Source organism: Lampetra planeri, chromosome 3, assembly GCF_965212315.1.
Source record: "Lampetra planeri chromosome 3, kcLamPlan1.2.h2, whole genome shotgun sequence".
NCBI lineage: Eukaryota > Metazoa > Chordata > Hyperoartia > Petromyzontiformes > Petromyzontidae > Lampetra > Lampetra planeri.
The window spans coordinates 28140120-28162286 of NC_136109.1; the positions used below are offsets into that span (position 1 = coordinate 28140120).

The 22167-nt window shown below is 52.8% G+C and overlaps 1 protein-coding gene across 1 annotated transcript in view; it reads left to right on the forward strand.

Moving 5' to 3' along the window:
• LOC144734833 (uncharacterized) overlaps positions 1–17045 on the forward strand; it is a 57488-nt gene extending 40443 nt beyond the window's left edge. Inside the window, exons 3-5 of the mRNA XM_078617237.1 lie at positions 10012–10204; positions 11841–11906; positions 15476–17045. Of these exons, the coding sequence (XP_078473363.1) occupies positions 10012–10204; positions 11841–11906; positions 15476–16869 (1653 nt within the window). The 3' untranslated portion in view covers positions 16870–17045. The remainder of the gene's footprint in view (positions 1–10011; positions 10205–11840; positions 11907–15475) is intronic.
• The last annotated feature ends 5122 nt before the right edge of the window (positions 17046–22167 follow it).

Genomic DNA, 22167 nt, shown 5'->3' on the forward strand with positions numbered 1-22167 from the left:
CCCTAGAGGCCCCCAGGGGTCGCCAGTGGCCTGCAGGCCTTGCAATGAAGAGCGCTGCACCAGCCACTTCTTCTTCTTGGTTCTTTCGGTAAAGTCACGTAGAAGGGAAATAATAAAATAATTAAATAAAACATAATAAAATTATTCTCACGACGATCGGCCACAACGCAAGCAGCCGTCCTCAGGTGAAGAACAGGTCTGTCGGAAAGACAGCGTCTGACCTGTTCTTCACCTGACGCTGCTTGCGTTGTGGCCGACACGTCGTGAGAATTATTTCTTATGTTTTATTTTTATTATTTTATAATTTCCCTTCTACGTGACTTTACCGAAAGAACCAAGAATATGAATCCCTGCAGTCACGAAAGCTTTAAATCGAAATTCAGCCACTTCTTCTTATTGCGCACGGCATCATTATTATTATTCGCGATTTGGAGTTCGATCGCCGAGTCAAACCGGCCACTTGCAGTTGCCAGCGGCCCTCAGCCTTGACCCCAACCTCACATCTGACGCTTCTACCCAGACCTTTGTCATGCCCCATTGTCGCGTCGTTCGCTTCCTCGCCCCTCCCACCCCCGGCGCTCCTTCCAGACCCCCCCCCCCCCCGCTTCATCCAATTGGTGCCGGCCCCGGCTAGCCAAACCTTCAGAGCACAGATTGAGACCCGAAAGAAACAGATATATATGTATACGTTAAGCAACTAGGAACATAGGCGTTTGTTTTTGCGGGATAATTAAGGCTGCGAGTCACGCCGCTTGCGAGGGGGCGCGTGCGCGTGCCCACATTTTGCGCCTCGAATTAAATTTCCACCGCTCTCCGGCATTTCCATGCCTCTCGGAGGGTCGATAGCCATCGTCGTCCTCCCCGTCATCGTCGTCGTCGTCCTCCTGCTGCTGCTCGTCGTCGTGTGTGCCGAGCCGAGAGTGCTGGAGCCTCCGGTGAAAGCCTCGGCTCAGGAGAATGGTGGTGGTGGGTGGGTGGGGAGACTATTTTTTTGCCAAATGGAGCTCTTAAAATAGCTCGCACTGCAGTGAAAAGATGCATTATTTATGAAGGCCACGTTCGCTGCCTGGCATTGTGTGTGTGCGTGGACTCAACTTGCGCACGCAGTGGCGAGAGCTTTTCTGCGGGAAAATCGTCCTCCCAGGCAACCAGGGATGTGTGCCGTAATTGCGCAATTAATTCCCCCTAATTCCGCGAGAGGCTCTCCGTCTGCCCCTGTGAGCTTTATGATTGCTTGTAAATAAGCTCTCCCAATTGCTGCTTTTTTTCTTATTCCTGACCCCTTTAATACCAAAAAGTGGTCTCGCGGTCGGCGTGAGGAGCGAGCAAAACGTCCACCAAGAATCCCTCTCCCGTGACTCTCCGCACGAGACTTTTGTTCCCGAGGTGGCGTGCATATCTCTGGACAAATATATAAGTTTTTTTTTTCTTTCAAAATAACGTTTTCAGAAAAGTGTTTCGTTTTTTTTTGCGTGACCAGAGTTTGCGTCGTGTCGTGTAGATTGCCCGGCAGGATTTGGAGCGGTGAGAAATTCGTGAAAAAAAAGACATTTATTTATTTCTACCGTCATAGGAGATCTGCGCAAAACTCCGCAATGCAAAGCCCGCGTCTCTTTTCTATAAGTTTCCCCCTTCTTGCACCGAACCCTATTGAGCAATCAAGCCTGCATCATCATCATCATAATCACCATTATTATTATATAACACGCGTCGTCCGCCCGTCGTGTGCCTGACGAACGACCCCGGCTGATTGGTCACCTAATCAAGGCCTCGTCCGCCACCGTAACCGGCGTCGCGGACTCCTTCCACCCTCGACCATCCGGACAGATTTAACATTCCGCTCAGCGCCGATTCCTCCATCCGATCCCTGCTCGCTGCCGCCCACACTCCCCCGCTTCCCCCCCCCCCCCCCACAATCCACCTCCCCACCCTCACCGCTCTGAAAGCCGTCTGTCCCCGACGCTGTGCGGCGTGCGTTTCACGTCGTGCAAACGGCACCGCCACGCGCCGGCCGGCCGTAAATAGCTGACACGAGGCGCTGTGCTCGCACTGCTGGACTACCGTCAACCATGGCTGCCATTCCACGCGGCTACGATTCGACTTTGCAACCATTCCGCTGGGCTACCACTCCACCATTCCACGGGGCTGATTTCCACCCGGACGTGGAGGCGATGCTCGTTGCAGACGTGTGCACGTGCGCGGTGGCGCTGCGCCGCTCCCTGCGATCGACTCTCCCGTGCAGGAGCGCACCGCAGGTCGCGCCCCGGCCGACCGGGGCGGTTGACGAATGTTCCGCTCGGTGTCGATGTGACCGTATCGGCGCGGATTCGGTGCCCGTGTCCGCAATGCGAGGGGGCGTCCCGTGGCGGCGGCGTCTTCTCCTCTGGCCAGCAATGACACGGAGCACCCCCCCCCCCCGCCGTACTACCTAGGCGGCGGGAATGTTCGCTGGCGGTGTTTTGTGAAACAACAACAAAAGAGTGTGAGAGAGAGAGAGAGTTCCGGTGGTGATAATGGTGGCTTAATGGGGATCAGCCAGGAATGGGAAAAGCGGTCAGAGCAGTGGCTTTTTTGTAATGCAGCAGCGCCGGGTTGTGATGGCGATTAATAAGGAATTACGGAGCTGAGCGTCATAATTCTGTTCTATTTTGGATAAAACTTCGCTTTCTAACCGGTTTCCTATTTTTTTTATGAAAGGTTTTTCTTTCTTTTTTATCACATTTTCCATGGGCATGGTGAGCAAATAATGAATACATTTCGTAAGCCGAATTTGCCCTTTTGTCAGTTGCCTGGCCACGGCAGGTGCCATCACCTACTCCACGAATGGAAAGTCACAGAATCGGCCAAACGCGATTGTGTATGCAGCGCCACAAACGGTGCAACACATTCCGAGTGGTCGATGGGTCGCTGTGTGAGTTTTTGGGTCTCCATGCGAGTCTGCGGAACTCAATGTGAGTCTTTGGAGGTCTGTGTGAGTCTCTGGCTCTTGGCAGTGTTATCCATGGCAGACACTCGTCCCCTAAAGCCAGAAAGCAGCTGGACATCCAACGTGGACACCGGTTTGGTGCCCGCTGCTCGATTCACATCAACACGCAAGAGAGAGAGAGAGAAAGCGGGACTTGCATCGCCTGTGCGCAAAGGATGGCTGTTTACTCTGTAATATTTATATAAATATACCGGAGATGTTAAGTGATAGGCATGAGGTCATATTGAAGTCGGATTATGCATTATGTATAGAGTGAAGATGAACCGACTTTGTGCGGACCTGTGTGATGCAGCGGCGTTCAAATACGTTGGGGGAGTTGACGGTGGGGGGGGGGGGACAGAGAGAGAGGAGAATAAAGGGAAGGAAAAGAGGAACGAGGCGAAATTTTCAAGTGGACTCTGAATGTGCAGATATAAACATCAGGAGAGATGTGCTGGGATGCCGAGGGCTACGCGATTTCTCAAATCAGCCCAACTAGCCGGGCCGCGCTGGGCCGGGCCGGGCCGGGCCGGGCTCTGTTGACGTCAAACGTAAAAGATGTGCCCCACGGGAACGTTGAGTTCACAGTCAATCGCCACACCGCTCACCACCGCTCACCCAATCGACTCCACAGCCCCGATCACCGCTCGGGGCTGTGGGTTGCCAGCATCAAGCCCGGCCATGGTCGTCTTCCACAGTGCACCAACACGCACGGTACGGTCCTCGTTCAATGCTGGGTCAACCCGAGGACCGGTGCTGATATCACTCGCCACTGACGGTGGCCGTGGTCGAGACGTCTTTGCCCAGGCCTCGGTGAACTCATCACGACACCACCATTCACACGCACGGACGACAAAGATCCCCCGTATAGCCTTAACAGACTGTTGGGGCAAGTGCTGTTAGTGAGCAGCTGTAAAGGGGCTAGCACCACCACGCACGCGGGGATGGGTGGCGAACACCATGCCTGGCCGTGAGCACCTATGAAGGCCGGCACGGATAACATGTGTACAGACACACGTGTGTGTGTGTGCGTGCGGTGTGTTAACATCGTCACTGGGGAGACAAAGGCGGCCGGGCGTAACGCTGGCCACCCACCCTCTCGTGTGCTATGCCGGCCTTCATAGGTGCTACTCGCTAACAGCACTTGCCCCAAACAGTCTATTAAAGCTATACTGGAGGCATTTGTCTTTGTTTTTTTGCATCACGCACTCCCGTCCCACTCCTAACCCTCAACACCTCCCGCGCCCCCTCCCCCGTACGCTGGAGCTCGGCTGAGTCTGCCGCCGCCACCACCACCACCACTGCCGCCGCTCGCGGGGTTTTCTGGCTTGGCACCGCCCGTACCGGGGGCTACTGGGCTTAGCTACGGGGAATCTATTTAAACGATTTTTGTTTTACTATTTTCTTATTTTTATTTAGCAGGTAAGGCCCCACTGAGCTGTGTATGTCTGTTTTTCAGAATCGACCTGGCCACTGCTAATGATAGGTCAACGAAGCGGCTTATCGCGTGGAAATTTATAGCAGCCAAATACCCGAAACGCAAGTTGTGGATTCTAAATGTGGAGGGGGAAAATCGGAGGACCCGGCGAAAAATCCACGCGACCACGGGGAGAGAGAGACATCGCAAACTCCAAATATATAGCAGCAGGCGTCAGGGTCGGGATCGAACCCACGACCTCCTGTATACCAGGCGAGGTAGTTAACATCTCGCCACCACGGCGCCAAGCACTTGGGATCACGTGGCGCGCTGCCTCGCCAACCGGGAACACTCCGCACATGGGGAGAAGGGGGAAAGGGGAGCTGGGGGGGGGTGTGAGGTTGGCACGAATGCTTTTCTCGAGTGCGCCAAGGGAACCCCCCCTCACCCCCACCGCCCTTGGGCTTACGGAGGAGCCTGAGTGAAGGAGACTTTCACCTTCAAACGGGAAGGGGGCCTGCGCAGACTCGGTAGAGTGTGGGTATTTTTTTTGTTTTATCAGTAGCAGCAGCCATTGCTCTATCCACTGCTGCATGAAGGTGTCTCCACGTCGTTGTGATCTATCGGGGAAGACTGAGTTACACGGGCATCTCAAGGTGCCATTGCATTTAGACTTGATTGTTTTTTTTTGTTACCCACGAAATTCGACGCATATATCCTGAGCTGAAGAATCCATGTTAACGGACGGGGGGGAGTGGGGAAAGTAGTGCCGCAGCCCCATTACTGCGTGGATCATCGTTCACGTGAATGGATTTCGAAGGTGGTTAATGCGATATCCGTTTCCCTGCGCCCTTCTCGAGCACAAAGGGTTGCTGCACTCCCCTGCGAGAGGTGCTGATGGTTGCGTCTTCCCGTGATGACGCAGCGACGCCCACAGAAGAGTAGGGAAAGGAGAGAAACGGCGCGTGGAAATTGCACGCGGTTCACCTCGACGGCTGTGTGAGTGAGTGTGTGTGGGGAGCGGTGGTGTAGCGGTTAGCGCGCTGCGCTATGAACCTGGCGACCCGGATTCGATTCCCGCTCACGGCCAACAGCAGTGACGATTATCTGAACCAGTCCTAGGCCTTCCCTAGGTCGACTCAACCTCAAATGAGTACCTGGTGAGGTGTGTAAACATCGCCACTGGGGAGACAAAGGCGGTCGGGCGTGGTGCTGGCCACCCACCCCCTCGTGTGCCGTTTCGGCCTTCATAGGTGCTCGCTAATAGCACTTGCCCCTACAGTCTGTTAAGGCTACACGGGGGATCTTTGTATCTTTGTTTTTGTTTTGTGTGAGTGAGTGTGTGTGAGTGTGTGCGGCGGTAGCAACGGCGGGGTGGGGGGGCTGGATCCAGTGAGGTCTAAAGATCCGCACTGGAGTGAGATCGATGATATGGAAATTGAACGGAGAGCGCCCTCGTTTCATTCCTTGCACCAGGCGGCCATGCCAACGACGCGCCGCCTCACCGTCCCCTGAGTCGTATTCGTGGTGCCCGCTTTACGATATGTTTACCTGCTTTAGAAGTTCAATGGACTTGGTGGAAAGCCGCACTTGTAAAAGAAGATTTCTTTTTACGGCATTACACTTTTTAAAAAGTTTGTAAAGTGTATAATTCTATTTTAATGGGGCTAGGCAATAACATTTACGAGGTATATATATATAACATTTATTTATACAAAAGTGATGAAGCTATATAATGCATTTATACAAAAGTGATGAAGCCGTCGTATGTACGCTCGGAGTGGTCGGCCTTCAATGATTGTTGATTGTAGATTCTCCACGTGAGCTCTATCTCCCGGCCACGTCTCCCTGAGCTTAGCGGTGAAGATTGCACATTCCGACGGTGTTGGCGAGAAGTTCCATCGCACAACCGCTGTTGACTTCCGCACGAGGTGGTACCCATTTTATCCACCTTGGAGATATGATAGGCTGACTTGACCCCTCTCTCCACCCTGACGTTTGTGCGTGTCTCTTTGTCACATCTAGGCACGCTGTGAGTGTCTCTTCGTCACATCTAGACACGCTGTGGGTGTCTCTTAGTCACATCTGGACACGCTGTGGGTGTCTCTTAGTCACATCTAGACACGCTGTGGGTGTCTCTTAGTCACATCTAGACACGCTGTGGGTGTCTCTTAGTCACATCTAGACACTCTGTGGGTGTCTCTTAGTCACATCTGGACACGCTGTGGGTGTCTCTTAGTCACATCTAGACACACTGTGGGTGTCTCTTAGTCACATCTAGACACGCTGTGGGTGTCTCTTAGTCACATCTGGACACGCTGTGGGTGTCTCTTAGTCACATCTAGACACACTGTGGGTGTCTCTTAGTCACATCTAGACATTCTGTGGGTGTCTCTTAGTCACATCTAGACACGATGTGGGTGTCTCTTAGCCACATCTAGACAAGCTGTGGGTGTCTCTTAGCCACATCTAGACACATTGTGGGTGTCTCTTAGCCACATCTAGACACGCTGTGGGTGTCTCTTAGTCACATCTAGACACTCTGTGGGTGTCTCTTAGTCACATCTAGACACACTGTGGGTGTCTCTTAGTCACATATAGACACGCTGTGGGTGTCTCTTAGTCACATCTAGACACGCTGTGGGTGTCTCTTAGTCACATCTAGACACTCTGTGGGTGTCTCTTAGTCACATCTAGACACTATGTGGGTGTCTCTTAGTCACATCTAGACACGCTGTGGGTGTCTCTTAGTCACATCTAGACACACTGTGGGTGTCTCTTAGTCACATCTAGACACGCTGTGGGTGTCTCTTAGTCACATCTAGACACTCTGTGGGTGTCTCTTAGTCACATCTAGACACTCTGTGGGTGTCTCTTAGTCACATCTAGACACGCTGTGGGTGTCTCTTAGTCACATCTAGACACGCTGTGGGTGTCTCTTAGTCACATCTAGACACACTGTGGGTGTCTCTTAGTCACATCTAGACACTCTGTGGGTGTCTCTTAGTCACATCTAGACACTCTGTGGGTGTCTCTTAGTCACATCTAGACACTCTGTGGGTGTCTCTTAGTCACATCTAGACACGCTGTGGGTGTCTCTTAGTCACATCTAGACACGCTGTGGGTGTCTCTTAGTCACATCTAGACACGCTGTGGGTGTCTCTTAGTCACATCTAGACACACTGTGGGTGTCTCTTAGTCACATATAGACACGCTGTGGGTGTCTCTTAGTCACATCTAGACACGCTGTGGGTGTCTCTTAGTCACATCTAGACACTCTGTGGGTGTCTCTTAGTCACATCTAGACACTATGTGGGTGTCTCTTAGTCACATCTAGACACTCTGTGGGTGTCTCTTAGTCACATCTAGACACTCTGTGGGTGTCTCTTAGTCACATCTAGGCACGCTGTGGGTGTCTCTTAGTCACATCTAGACACGCTGTGGGTGTCTCTTAGTCACATCTAGACACTCTGTGGGTGTCTCTTAGTCACATCTAGACACTCTGTGGGTGTCTCTTAGTCACATCTAGACACGCTGTGGGTGTCTCTTAGTCACATCTAGACACGCTGTGGGTGTCTCTTAGTCACATCTAGACACGCTGTGGGTGTCTCTTAGTCACATCTAGACACTCTGTGGGTGTCTCTTAGTCACATTTAGACACTCTGTGGGTGTCTCTTAGTCACATCTAGGCACTCTGTGGGTGTCTCTTAGTCACATCTAGACACGCTGTGGGTGTCTCTTAGTCACATCTAGGCACGCTGTGGGTGTCTCTTAGTCACATCTAGACACGCTGTGGGTGTCTCTTAGTCACATCTAGACACGCTGTGGGTGTCTCTTAGTCACATCTAGACACGCTGTGGGTGTCTCTTAGTCACATCTAGACACGCTGTGGGTGTCTCTTAGTCACATCTAGACACGCTGTGGGTGTCTCTTAGTCACATCTAGACACTCTGTGGGTGTCTCTTAGTCACATCTAGACACTCTGTGGGTGTCTCTTAGTCACATCTAGACACGCTGTGGGTGTCTCTTAGTCACATCTAGACACGCTGTGGGTGTCTCTTAGTCACATCTAGACACGCTGTGGGTGTCTCTTAGTCACATCTAGACACTCTGTGGGTGTCTCTTAGTCACATTTAGACACTCTGTGGGTGTCTCTTAGTCACATCTAGGCACTCTGTGGGTGTCTCTTAGTCACATCTAGACACGCTGTGGGTGTCTCTTAGTCACATCTAGGCACGCTGTGGGTGTCTCTTAGTCACATCTAGACACGCTGTGGGTGTCTCTTAGTCACATCTAGACACGCTGTGGGTGTCTCTTAGTCACATCTAGACACGCTGTGGGTGTCTCTTAGTCACATCTAGACACGCTGTGGGTGTCTCTTAGTCACATCTAGACACTCTGTGGGTGTCTCTTAGTCACATCTAGACTTGCGTGCGAGTGTCCGACACCCCGAGCAGCTGTGCCCGCTGCCCCACGACCACCCAACGGGGAACGAAATCAGGACGGGACGCGCGCGTTGAGATGCTCAAGACGGGACGCGCGCGACATTCAATCGCTGTAACGCGTGGCTGTTACAGATGCCTGTAAAGAGGCGCGCGATATGAAATTATTAAAAACAAAACTTGGGTTTACCCTCACCCCACCCCACCCCTTTGCCTTACTGGCCGTGCGTGGTGCATCGCAGTTTACCAATTCAATAATAATAATAATAACGACGCATTAGGGTCATTGAATAGCAATTGAATAGCACCAAACAGCAGCGTCACACTTTGCTGAGTGACGTTTGCCCTGGTTTGGTCTCACCTGTACATTGTTGTTGTTGTGATTGTGTCTGTGGAGCGGTTAGCGCGCTGCCCAACGAACCCGGTGAGCCAAGTTGGACTCCCGGCCATAGCCAACACCAGTGACGATTATCAAATGAGTACCTGGTGCGATTATGCAAGATATCAAAACTTGGGAGACAAAGGCGGCCGGGCGCGGTGCTGGCCACCCACTCCTTCCCCCCCCCCCCCCCGTGTGCCGTGCCGGCCTTCATAGGTGCTCGCTAACAGCGTTTGACCGAGCAGTCTGTTACAGGCTATACGGGGGATCTTTGTCTTTGTGTATTCGTTTGCATGTGAGTGCAGGTAGGTGTGTGCACGTGTCTTGGTACGAGTGTGCGCGTGTGTGTGCACGTGTATTGCTTCAAGTGGAGTAAGACAAGTTCGATTCCTACACCAGCACAGCATCCATTAGCTATTCAATTCCGAACATGGCCTGAAACGCCCAAACACATTGCCACCTATAAAATATATAATTTTTATTTTACCAGGCAAGTCCCACTGAGTTATGTAGCTCTTTTTCAGAAGCGACCTGGCCACAAATGATATCTCAACCAAGTGGCTCGTCACGTGGACATTTGCAACAGCAAAACGCTCCGAACGCACCTCTCTAAATGCGGAGCGAAAACCCGAAAGTTCCCGGAGAAAAATCCATGCGGCCACGCGGAGAAGACGCCAAACTTCCAAATATACAGGCGTCGTCAGGGTCGGGATGGAACCCACGATCTCCTGCATACCCGGACCGGTAGTTAACAACTCGCAACCGTGGTGCCCACCTGACCCCTCCCCCCTCCCCACCACCACCACAGTTTGAGATCCGGCAGCTGCGCGCACACCTGGCGCGGCAGGAGAGCCTGGCGGGCGCCGAGTCGGGGGAGGGCAAGTCCACACCCACTCACCTGGCCGACGCCGTCACCATGGCGCCCGGCTCCGAGGCGGACGACGAGGACGAGGATGAGGGCATCCTCGACATGCGGCGTCAGCGCTCGCTCCGCCGCAAAGGTCGGTGGAGGTGGTGTCGTGTGTGGGTGCGTGGGTGCGTGCATGTGTGTGAGTTGGTGGGTGTGTGGGTGCGTGCATGTGTGTGAGTTGGTGCATGTGTTGGTGCGTGCGGGCGCGCATTTGTGTGTGGGGGCTGTGGCATGGCCGTTCTGGTGAAGAATCCACGGCAGCTCAGACGGAGGAAGTTGAAATCCTCCTGCCTGTAGTCGTCTCCAAGCGGGGAGGGGTCGCGAGCGGCTCGTGGAAACGGGGCAACAGAAGCTCACAGGCCCCGTGGGACAGCGCCGGCGATGGCGGTCCCACCTTGATAGTTGGCGATGGTCAGACGGGTGACGGCTTCCGTGTGCGGGGCTGGTGGCGTGAGGAGGAGGGGGGGCGTGGGGAGAGGTTGGGCCCAAGCGTGGTCCGGGGGGGGGGGGGGGGAACCCGGACGTTCTTGCAAGCGAGCATCATTATCTTATCGTATAGTTTGCATTTACTTTTATTTTGTTCGCCAGACGGAGCCCGCTCCCTCGCTCGCTCACGAGCCCCCCGTCACCTGCCCCGCTGAGTAAACCATGGCTACCTTGACCTACGCGCACGTGTGCAGCCCTTTTGTAAAGTAAATCCTCCGCTGGACGAGGGCTTCCCCGGGGGTGGGGTCATTCGGCGAATTCTCCCCCCGCGCCAATCGCTGCCGCCGGTCGGTGTCGGCGGCAGCGCTTGAGACGTTGCAGCGTAGAAGTACAAGCGCACTCGCCTCCACTCCGCTGACCCCACGTAGTTCCCTAGCCGCCTGCTGTTTTTTTTTACTTTTTTTTACTTTTACATTACTTTACGCGCTGTCCAGGCTCTGGTGCCTGCTTAGCTTCCAAGACGTGATGGGCGACGCGGGGCAAGGGCGGTGAGGGGCGTCACGTCAGCGAGACCGGTCGCCGTTCGTCGTTCCAAAACCCGCTTCGTCGATGCCCTAAATTACGGCATAATTTCAACAAAAGACAAATGGGGGTGCGTGGGAGGTGGCGTTGGTAGTGGAGGGGAGGGGGTGATGCTAAATTGCAAGTTGTAGTGGCCACCACACGCGCACGCAGGCATGGCATGCGCATGCGCGCGTGATCATTCCGGCTTCGTATCGGTGTCCAAAGCGATTGGCGAAGACGCGCCCGCCTGGAGCACGACGAGGAGGACGACGAGGAGGACGAGGAGGACGACAAACGGTGGCTGCGCGCGCCGTTGTCCGGGCAACGCATTTCGACTGCCTCGCTCTGCGACCACCCAGTATTCTCATTACAAAAAAAGATGCATTCCACGCCGCGAGAGTGCCGAAATTAGAAACTTGCTCGGAGGCGTCTCTCAACATTGCAAAACGATGAGTACAATTTAAATCAAATAATAATAATAATTGCCTGGTTTTTTTGGCACCTTGTTTTTTAATTACTTCACCCTTATCTCGAATCGGCGAGCGGAGGGGGCGGGGCGGGCGTGAGGTTGGGGGGGCTCCAGCACTTTCTCTCTCTCTGCGCTCGCCACCGACTGCCGCCCCAACTTCACTCGCAAACAGAAAGGTGCTCTCCGGTAATGATGAAAGCGCCTGTTTACCGCCAGTCCCCATCCCGTCACGTGACTCGCGCTCTCTCCTCCGTTTGAATCCGCTCAGGAGTGTCGACGGTGGACGACATGAATAACTACGTGAACCAGTACTACACTCACCACGACGACGGAAGTAAGTGGTGTCGCTCGGTCTCGTGCGCCCGCCCAGACGGCTCCCCGACACATTCCATTGTTTCCACTGGCACATCCGAGCCGAGCCGAGCCGATGCAGCGCGGAGCCCTCACGGTGTAGACGCTGTTTTTATTTTCCTCCAGCTATCTTCCTTGCCGGGTTGGAGCGCGATACGCCCGCTGCCTTACAAGGCGTCTGTATCCGGCTAGGGGCAGAGCAGGCCCAGGCGCGTTGTTAATCACCGTGGGCGCCACATGGCCTGATAAACTGGAGGTCGTGGGTTCGTTCCCGGCCCTGACGCCTGCTGTGTATTTAGAGTTTGCATGTCTTTCTTCGCGTGGTCACGTGGATTTTTCTCCGGGTCCTCAGATTTTTCCCTCCACATTTAGAATCCACGTGCGTATCGGGTACGTGTGGCTGCGATAGATTCCCACGTGATGATAAGCTCACTTCGTTGAGCTATCGTTTGTGATAACCAGGTCGCTTCTGAAAATGAACTATTTCGCTCAGTGGACCTTACCTGGTGAAGTAAAAATGAAAATAGTAAACATAAATAGTAACATAACGTCCGCGTGTCACTTGTGTGAGATGCAGACGTCAAACGCTCGTTGTAGCGGGCTGGCACGGCTCGGCATGACCCCAGCACGGTTCAGTTGTGCGGTGGAACACAGGCGTTTGTTGTTCAGCGATCGTTGCACCTGCTGGTCCTCTGAGTTTTGGAGAGAATCCAGTCCACACTTTCCACCAACAAATGTTCGAGTCTTTCTGTCACCTCCACTACTTTCAATCGCATTTTGGCAGAGTCCACACGCATACCCACGCACCAGCCTTGCTAATGATCTTTTCCCTGCGCGTGTGCGTGTGCTCCCGTGCACTTGGCACCAAGTCTTGTCAAATAAAGCTCCTTGGAAAACCAATAAAACTTATGACACCATAAACTATGACGAATTGCTGTCACAAATAGGATCATTGCTGTATTTTTTGGAATTTGAAGTTTACGAACAATTAAAAAATCGCTCGCGAGGGTTTCCCACCCCCACCACCACCCCCATGGCATCAGGAGTAAAATAAAACGCTCGCCAGATTTATTCGGGGAAATTAAAAAGCTCAAACGAGATTTCAACACCATTAAGAACAATTCCCGCGGTCTTTGGAATCCGCACTCCACTCGCAAAAAAAAAAACCCGCACGACCGCCACCTCCCTCCCTCTGCTCCCTCCCTCCGTCTCCACCTTGCTCCAGCACGAACCATCGCAAATAAAGACAAAGATCCCCCGTATAGCTTTAACAGACTATTGGAGCAAGTGCTGTTAGCGAGCACCTATGAGCGGGTGGGTGGCCAGCACCACACCTGACCACCTTTGTATCCCCAGTAGCGATGTATACACACCACAGCCAGGTACTAATTTGAGGCTGAGTCGACCTCGGGAAGGCCCGGTTCAGATAAATCCTTACTGGCATTGGCCGTGAGCGAGAATCGAACTCGGGTGACCGGGGTTCGTAGCCGTTGCACAACCGCACGAAAGCACGTGTACGCACACCCCACCTCCATTACCCGTGTATGCTAACAGCGTGCCTTGCAGAGACAGCTGGGGCGAGGGGCTACGAGCCCCCCCCCCCCGTACCCCGCTAGGCGGCAGTGGTCGGGGGGGGGCGCGCTTGCCCTCGCTTCAATCCCGCCGCCAACTTCACCGCAGCGTAAATCTTGTCTCCGGCACATGCCCGGCGGCAATATTCCTGCGAGATGGCTGAAACAAATTTAATAATGTCTTAAGCCCCACAGCCCGACTGGGGCAATGCCCAGGCGTGAGATTACGCGGTCGTGGAATAAGTCAGCCGTTTCGCTCCCCTCCTCCTGCTCCTCCTGGTTTTTTTCACCGGCAACGTTGGCCGTTATTACTTACAGCGAGCGCAGGTGCCGTAAAATCACATTGCTCTTTGTTAAACTGTTGCGAACCGTAAAAAAAATATATATATACTGTGTTGTTTATTTTATTTTACAACAAAGGTGTGCGCAATCGACTGCAGTGAAATTGGACGAGGAGCAGGTGTTTTGGCCGACAGCGGTGGAGCACGTGGTCCGGTTATCGGGATTAATGATGGATGTCATTATTGCCATGCTTGCAGATTTCACCTCTCGACGTCCGTACATAAAATCCCCTCGACAGGTACACGAGTGGGTACGCGTGGGGCGTGGTGGAGCGGTGGTTGGCGTGCTGCACTCAAAGAGCCCAACCACCTGAGTTCGATTCCCAGCCACGGGTAATGCCAAGGGCAAGAGGAATATTAACCTGCCCTGCGTCTCCCCTGGAACAGCCCAGCCTTAACCGAGTACCTGCTTGCAATGGTGGCCGGCCATTGGTGCTCGCCGCACCACAGCATTAAATGCCGTGCTGGCGTCAATAGGTGCTCGCTAACAACGTTTGCCCCCAGACAGTCTACAGGACTCGGTGGAAGTGTATTTCACCGAGTGATTATTTCCCGCACCTCCGATTAGGACGGTTGGCTCCGTACGGTGCAGAAGGAGTTCAACATACGTACGTAGATGTAATGATTCGCGCACTTCCATTATGAGCCACCGTTGAATCGTATTCATCCTCTGGGCTATGCGTATCGGTGAAACGCGCGATCTGTGTCTTTACCGAACCTCTCCAATGTTAAGACAAGCAGCCTCCTGCAAGCACGCAGGCAGGAAATGGCATCTACTCTCTCACCCTCTCAAGCGGGGATGGTTTGGCTGTTACACGACGAACGTTACTCGTGGCGCCAGGGCAGGTGGGAGAACCTCCATTGTTCGTGGGGGACCAGAGGTCATTTGAAGGGATCTCAGAGGTAGCTCTGTGATACCCGCTTCCACGGGCCATTCTCTGCGAAAAAAATAGCTTCACAGCTCATCGGATTTCTCCAGGAATAAATAAAGATTCCGATTCTCAAGGGTCACTCTGCTCTGCGAAAAGATTACTCGTCTCTTGACGCGCGGCTGATTGCGCAAACAACACATACGACCGCGTATGTGTGTGTGTATATACAGGGTGCTTCAAAAACATGTTAACTATTACATGGCAAAAGAATGGATAATAATATAGTGTAACATGATAAGAAATGATTGTTAATAGCTTCAAAAAAGTCAAGGCGTGCCTGGAATCTTCTCCAGGAGGTCTCCAGAGCCCGAAGGCAGCACATTTCTCGTGGTGTTGTTGCAAATTCTCGGAAGTGTTCACATTTTTTTAAGCACCCTGTATATTGCACGTCCTCTGAGTCAAGGGATATTTTTTGTTTCTAATAATTTGGGGCGAGAAAGTTGTATTCAGCCTGTGCTTTCACACGACTGCCAACATAGCCTCTGGCATCGCTGCTGAGTGTGTTGGCAGTGAAACCCACATGGCACAATGAGCATAGATTTGCGTAAAATTATTTTATATGTATGTTGAACTTCTTTCGTACCGCACATAGCCATCCGTACTAACCCGGACGTGCGAAAATATACTTATGAAACATATATTTGAAAGTAAAAATTCTAACCAGGTGCTGGCATGGGGAACGTCCGTGCTGCACGTTGTTCTGTCCAGACGGAGGTCACCGCGACATCCAGCAGGGAGTGTCGGGGCCCTCGGCGGCCACCATCGACATCGACGTCCACCAGCCCATGGGGCCGCGCACCACCACCTCGAGCTACGTGCAGGTGGACGTGCTGCACTACGGCTTCGACGGCCAGGACTCGGCGGCCGAGGGCGCCGACCAGGGCCAGCCGCCGGGCCACGGGCAGCAGGGTCGCTCGCAGATGCCCAACAACAGCGGTGGCCAGGGCCAGGGCCAGTTCCAGTCGCAGTTCATGGGCCACGTGCCGACGGAGCAGATGGGCGGCCAGAACATGGGCCAGCTGCCCTTCCAGATCACCGGGCAGATCCCCAGCCGCATGTCGGACCCGAGCGCCGGGTCGAGGATGGGCGACCCCATGGTGGACAGGATGGGCGACCGCATGGGCGAGGACGACCCGAGCCAGATGGCCTTCCACATCACGGGCCAGGTGCACAACCGCATCACGGAGCCGTACCTGAGCCAGGATCAGACGCACGCCTCCTACCCGATAATGGGCCAGTTCCCCAACAGGATTTCCGAGCAGATGCCGGAGCAGGACGTGGGCCACGGCCTGCGGCAGGCGCCGTACCAGATAACGGGCCAGGCCCCGAACAGGCTTTCGGATCCACTGCTGGACCAAGACTCGAGGCAGGCTCCGGGTCAGCCCCAGTACCAGATCATGGGCCAGATCCCGAACCGCATGGGTGGCGCCGACATTCTGGGCCAGAGCTCGTGCAGCGCTTCGCCGCCGTCCGCCCAGCACGAGAAGCTGAACGCGGGCCGGTCGGTGCCCATCTCCACGGGCAACGGCTCGTCGGGCCCGCAGGGCGGCGGCGGCGGCAAGGAGGCCGAGGCGACGGCCGGCTCGTCGGGCACGGCCACCACGACGTACCGCGAGACCTACAAGGTGATCTCGCTGGAGCACCGCAACCTGATCTTCAGCTCGGAGGACACGGCATCCGTGACGGCAGAGCCCAACCCGCACGCCCACCAGCACGCGGGCCACCAGCACTCCGGGCACCAGCACGCGGCGTCGCAGGGGGCGTCGCGCGGCACGCCGGCGGGCGGCTCGCCGCTGCACGGGGAGCGGGCGTACCGCGGGTCGCGCGCCTCCTCCGTGTACCGCTCGGAGCGCTTCGGCGGCTCGGGCAGCGTGCTCGACTCGGCGTCGGAGATCGGCTCGGACGCCCCGTCGGCGGCGGCGGCGCTGCTCAGCTCGGCGCTGGAGGGGAGGCCCATCCTGGAGCAGGAGGTGTGCATCGTGAAGATGCGGACGTACCAGGCGCCGCTGCCGCTGCCCGGCGAGAACCCGGCCATCAGCCTGGCCAGCCTCTACAAGGCCATGGAGGAGAGCGGGGACTTCTCGAGCCTCAACCACTCGTAACCCCCCGCCCCGCGACCGCTGGCAGCTACGTTAAAACAAGCGCAAACGCGTGCCCCCGACGGTACGACCCGAAAATCCGGAGCATCAGGGAACTATTTTTCGGCGGAGACGCGAGCTCCACGCTTTGCCGCCCCCCCCCCCCCGCGCGCGCGTGGTTTTTGATCGCTCGCCGCGGTGACTCGGTGGGGGGGGGGGCGAGGTGGGGGGAGGCCGGCGCCGTTGCCCCCCCCCCTCCACCACGGCGTGCGCGCCGCTACCAGCGCCACGGCACGAGCGGTGCCCTCGCGTTTCCACGGCAACCCTTGCATTGAGTGCTCTATTTTTGGACTCGACAGTGACACTACTCTGCACTTCTGCCTTGTTACACGAAATGCAAGGAGATTACTGGTGTCTCTTGATCAAAGCGACAATCAAGTTCCAAAATATTTTTTCACAACTTTTACAACTACTAATTAATCGCTGGTGAAGAAGCTTGACGCGAGGTTAGGAAGAGTTTGACGACATTAATGAAGCCAGCCCTACTCCAAAAGCGATTTGAAAATGTACCGTTGATTTAATTTGTTTACTTTGAATTAGCGAAGCTGCTAATGGGGTTATGAGGCCAACGAGGATTGTACGATTCTAAAAGGTAAACGCAGCCAGCCACGTAAATAACCCCCCCCCCCCCCCCAAACTCCGCTCCCCCCTTCCCCCTCATCTCATCCCATCCGACCCAAACCCCTGTCCCTCCCTCGAGCTGTCCACCCCTGCAGCTCGCTCCACGCCCAACAAGGGGTGGGTGTCGAACGGTCGATAGCGAGACATCACAAGAAGGCAGCTTCACCTGTGTAACGACAGGTTTAATCAGACACCAGGAGCTATCTCTCTCTCTCTCCTCTTTGGCTTTTTAAAGAGGACATTTTGTGACCGCTTTTTACCATGCAATGCACACAAACGCCGGTTTATATCGCAAAAAGCAAGTTTCGTTTTCAAATCTCCGAGTTTGGAGCAAGAGTTTTTTCTCACTAATAAAAACACGGACGAGCTTTATATATATCTCAAAAAAGTCAAATGACACACACACACACGACACACACACACGCGACTTGGCGCTGTTTCCGTGTAACAGTCGCATGTATACGAAAGAGCTGCAAAGCCATTCAGGCGAGGGATCTTGGACGTGCGGCTATTTTGTCGGTCTCTCCGAGCCAAACTCGGTCCGCTGCCAGAACAGTGACGGGGCACACGCACGCGTGGTCCAGGAGAAGGGGACCCCCCCTCCGCCTCCCCACCCCCCACCAACGCTCCGACACCCAACTCATCAGCCGGTCCCACCGACCACTCGGTTGGACCGGGTGATGGAGAGGGTTGCCGAGGGCCGGGACGGATGGCGAGGTGGGGGCTTCATCGCTCGACGTTGCTGTGGCACGCGAAGTAGGCATCGGATGTGAAGCCATTGCCGTCGTCACAAGGTTGCGTTTTTAGTCCCGCTCTCTTGCAAAGCTCCTCCTCTGCATCCCCCGTCTCCACCCTCGCCCCCCCCCGTTGGATTCTCAACAAAGTCGCGGCTGCTGAGGAAGTTCAATTGTTGCGTCTGCAGCCACGGTGGGATCACGTTGTGGGGGGGGGGGGCAGCAAGGCCTTGCATTTTCATTTCATTTGTGTTTCTTCGCCAAACGGCCAACCTGCACCTAACATGCGTGTCTTGCCCCCCCCAACCCCCTGTGACCTCCTAACAATGGTATCGTTTTTTGGTTTGCCCAGGAGAGTCTCGCCGAGTCTCAAGACTCGATTTTCCATGAGACTTGCTTTCGGATGTTTGGCCAATTATTCTTTCTCTGAATAATTATATATATATTTTTGGGAAGTGAGAGGAAACCGGACTGCCCCGGAGGAAACCCACCACACGGATGAGGGCATGACACTCAAGCTCCACACAGATGGGTCAGAAACCTGCTTGCTGTACTGCCTCTTAGAGGCACCACCATTATAGCTCTGCACACGGGTGTATCGTGCAGTTTCCAATTCCGTTCCGCTTTTATATCAAGGATCGTGACTCATTAGTTTGTGTCTGTTTCACCTCATTTATTTCCGTTGTCTCCTCTTCCCACACACGGCACGACCCCACCAGCCCCAACGCCATCCAAATCAGTCCTCTCCTCTTTCACCCCCCCTCCCCCAACCAACATCTTCATCTTCTGTAAATATTCGTCGGTCCTTCTGTGCGGAAGAGACGGACAGCCGTGCGCGCGTGCGGGCGGGCGGGCGTGCGGGCGGGCGGAAGCAGGTGACGTATCCCGGGTGTCACGGGATGGCGTCTCCGTCTGCCCGTCGCGGTTGTCGTCGTGAAACAGGGTTAGCCGGGACATATCCCCCGGCACGGTGCCGCCCGCCGCACCACCGGCTGCGTAGCAGGAGGGCGCGATCGCAAAGGTGCATGTGATGATGATGATGACGACGCCGAAGGGCATGCCATCCCATTGAGCAGAGCCTCACCCTGGCCATCCCCACCCACCCCGGCTGGTTTAAAATGCTTACACCGTCTGCGCTTTACTTTTAACGAACTCTTTAAGTAACGAGTAAGAGCTTGTTCCTTTCCAAACGACGAATCCCGTCCCCCTCCACACACAGTTGCACTTGCTTTAATTTACTTAGCTTATTGGAATTTAATTTTTTCTAAGCATTGTACCATTATCGGAGTATAAGAGTATACGTGTTAAACGACAGCACAGTAAATATACGTAATAAAAAAAAAACATTACTATAATTTGAAAAAAAGATTAAAATATATATTTAAAAAAATAAACAAAAATATATTATTATAATTTTTTTATTTACGAGATGGGTAACGTGTGACATTCTGAAATGGGGCCCCGGGCCCTGGAGGGTGCACGGTGGTTTACATTACGACTTTAACTTTTAAAACTTGCGCAAATCGTTCGGCCCGATTGCTTGCTCGCCCAATTGCACGCTCGCCCGATCGCTCGCTCGCCCGATCACTCGCTCAGTTGCTCGCTTGATCGATCGCTCCCCCGATACGCTCGCTCGCCCGATCGCGACGGTGAACGCGATGCGCTGGGCGCAATTGGCACGGGGAGGTGAGTTGGCGTGCAACGTACGCCTGTTGGCTTTCAGACGCTCGCGTTTAAAAAATAAATTCACACTTAAATGGAAGACGGCCAGAGAGAACGATGAAAATGACTGGAAAAGAGGCGGGGGAGGGGTTGGGGTGGGGGGGTTGCCCCCCGGCCCGGTTCCTGTGCGAGGTCACGGTGGTCAGAATTGTGGCCGGCACGGGAGGTGGCACAAGCCAGACAACTCCGGCTGCCGCGGACGAACACGTTTTATCGGACGTTTCAAGCCAACGCTATCGTTCTTTTTAGTTTGTTTCTAAAGCACTAACTCTTACACTCTCATGTACAGTATTTTGAATTAGAGAAGACATTATTATACCCTGATCACGAGCAAGACATTGTATAAATTTTGTGCACCTAAAATTAAGCCATCTCCCTCCTATGCGTTTGACATTGTACCAAGGTATTATGGCATATGTTAACATTTGTGTATGACATTAAAAGTAGGTGTATCCAATTTTTAGGTATGTTGTCTTTAGCATTTAGACATGTCTCTTAAACTGAACGATATTTTCTGAATAATTTATTTGATGTACCATGAAGGAATGAAAGTATTTAAAAAAAATAAAAATTATAAAAAACCAAAAAACTACAAAAAACGAACTAAAGGAAAAAAAAAGAGATAAAGTTACCATATAGTTTCCTACTATACATTCCTTACACTATTGTATTATTTATATAAAAAAATTAATAAATCATTATTATACAATAGGTTACAGTTGTGCCAAAAACATTTCTGCACATCACCCCATATGCCAATATTTTCAAGCTCTTGTGTGAACCATGCATGAGTCATCTTGTTAAACCACCCTTTCTAAATAAATCGGTTCAGAAAAAGGCCTCTTGCATACTCGCACAAACGTGTCTTTATGTTTAAATCATTGCTCTCGCCAGCCTCGCGATGCAGACTGCATACACCACGGGTCCCCCCATCCACGTCTTGGTGAAAATGATAATTTTTGCTCATCCTGATGCCTCCCTCCATCGTCACCGGCGACGAGGGCTTATTGTCCATTTCGTCGATCTGGCCTCTTGTACGTTAACAAGATCGTGACACTTGTAATAATCTGGACTCAAATTAATCACGCCCATTTCGCCTAGATGACAATATTAGTTGTGTTTAAAGTAACATAAAAAAAAATCGTAACGGGTGGAGCTACCGTGACAGGGCTACAGTCTCCCACGCATCTTCATTGGAATTAAGGACAAGCCAGAATCAGATTCTTGATTTAGACTGGAGGAATCCGATAAGCTACGAAGCTCTTTTTCACAGAAGTCCAGGAGCCACAGGGAGTGTGCGATTGTGGTCATGCAACCTAAACTGTGGTCCCCACAGTAAACCACTAGTCTGTGCTCCTTCAGCGGAGGAACAGAAAAACGACATAAAATATCTCCCGAAGCCCCCTCGTCTAGCAGACATCGACATTTAGCTCATGAACATAATGCCATGCACAAGAATATGACTCAATTATTTTGTATATCCCAGTACACATGCAACATTGGGTCAATGTTGTTGGCATGTGCTTGGAGCAGCTGGACGACGAATGTTCCAGCAATGTTCCATCTTTACAGGGGATAGCATCGTTATATATATTCAGTGCATTTTTTTCCCGTGCGAATTGTAATCAACTGCAAGAATGTTGGAACCACGTCAAGGTTGGGTTGATACCATCGGTGGGGAACCTTTTTCTTACCGAGGGCCGATTAGGACTTAAAAAAAACTTTTGCTTGCGAACCAAACCTTGCCCCACTCATTTCCTTCATTTTCCCGCACCTTCGGTTAGCACAGTTGGCTACGTACGGTGCAAAAGAAGTTCAACATACAGTACATGCACTTCTGTCACCGTGCGATGACGAGAACAAAAGGGAGAGCAATTGTGTATAAAATATATAATAAACTTTAACACAAATAATTATTCTGAATAAACAAAAATGTAAAGGGACAATAAAAAAAAATGAAAAGTACCAAATGTTTCGAGTTTTTAAATTTGCTAATATAATAAATTATCACATTCTATTAAAGTAGATGGTGAAAATGCAGTAAAATTTGGCAACTGTCAAAAATTCACCAAAAAGAACAAACCAATTACCTGCGTCTCGACAAATAATGATTCACTGTTTACTTTTCATACTACTTAGCAATGTATTAAACATTTATTAACTTCAATATTTCCTGAATTAATTC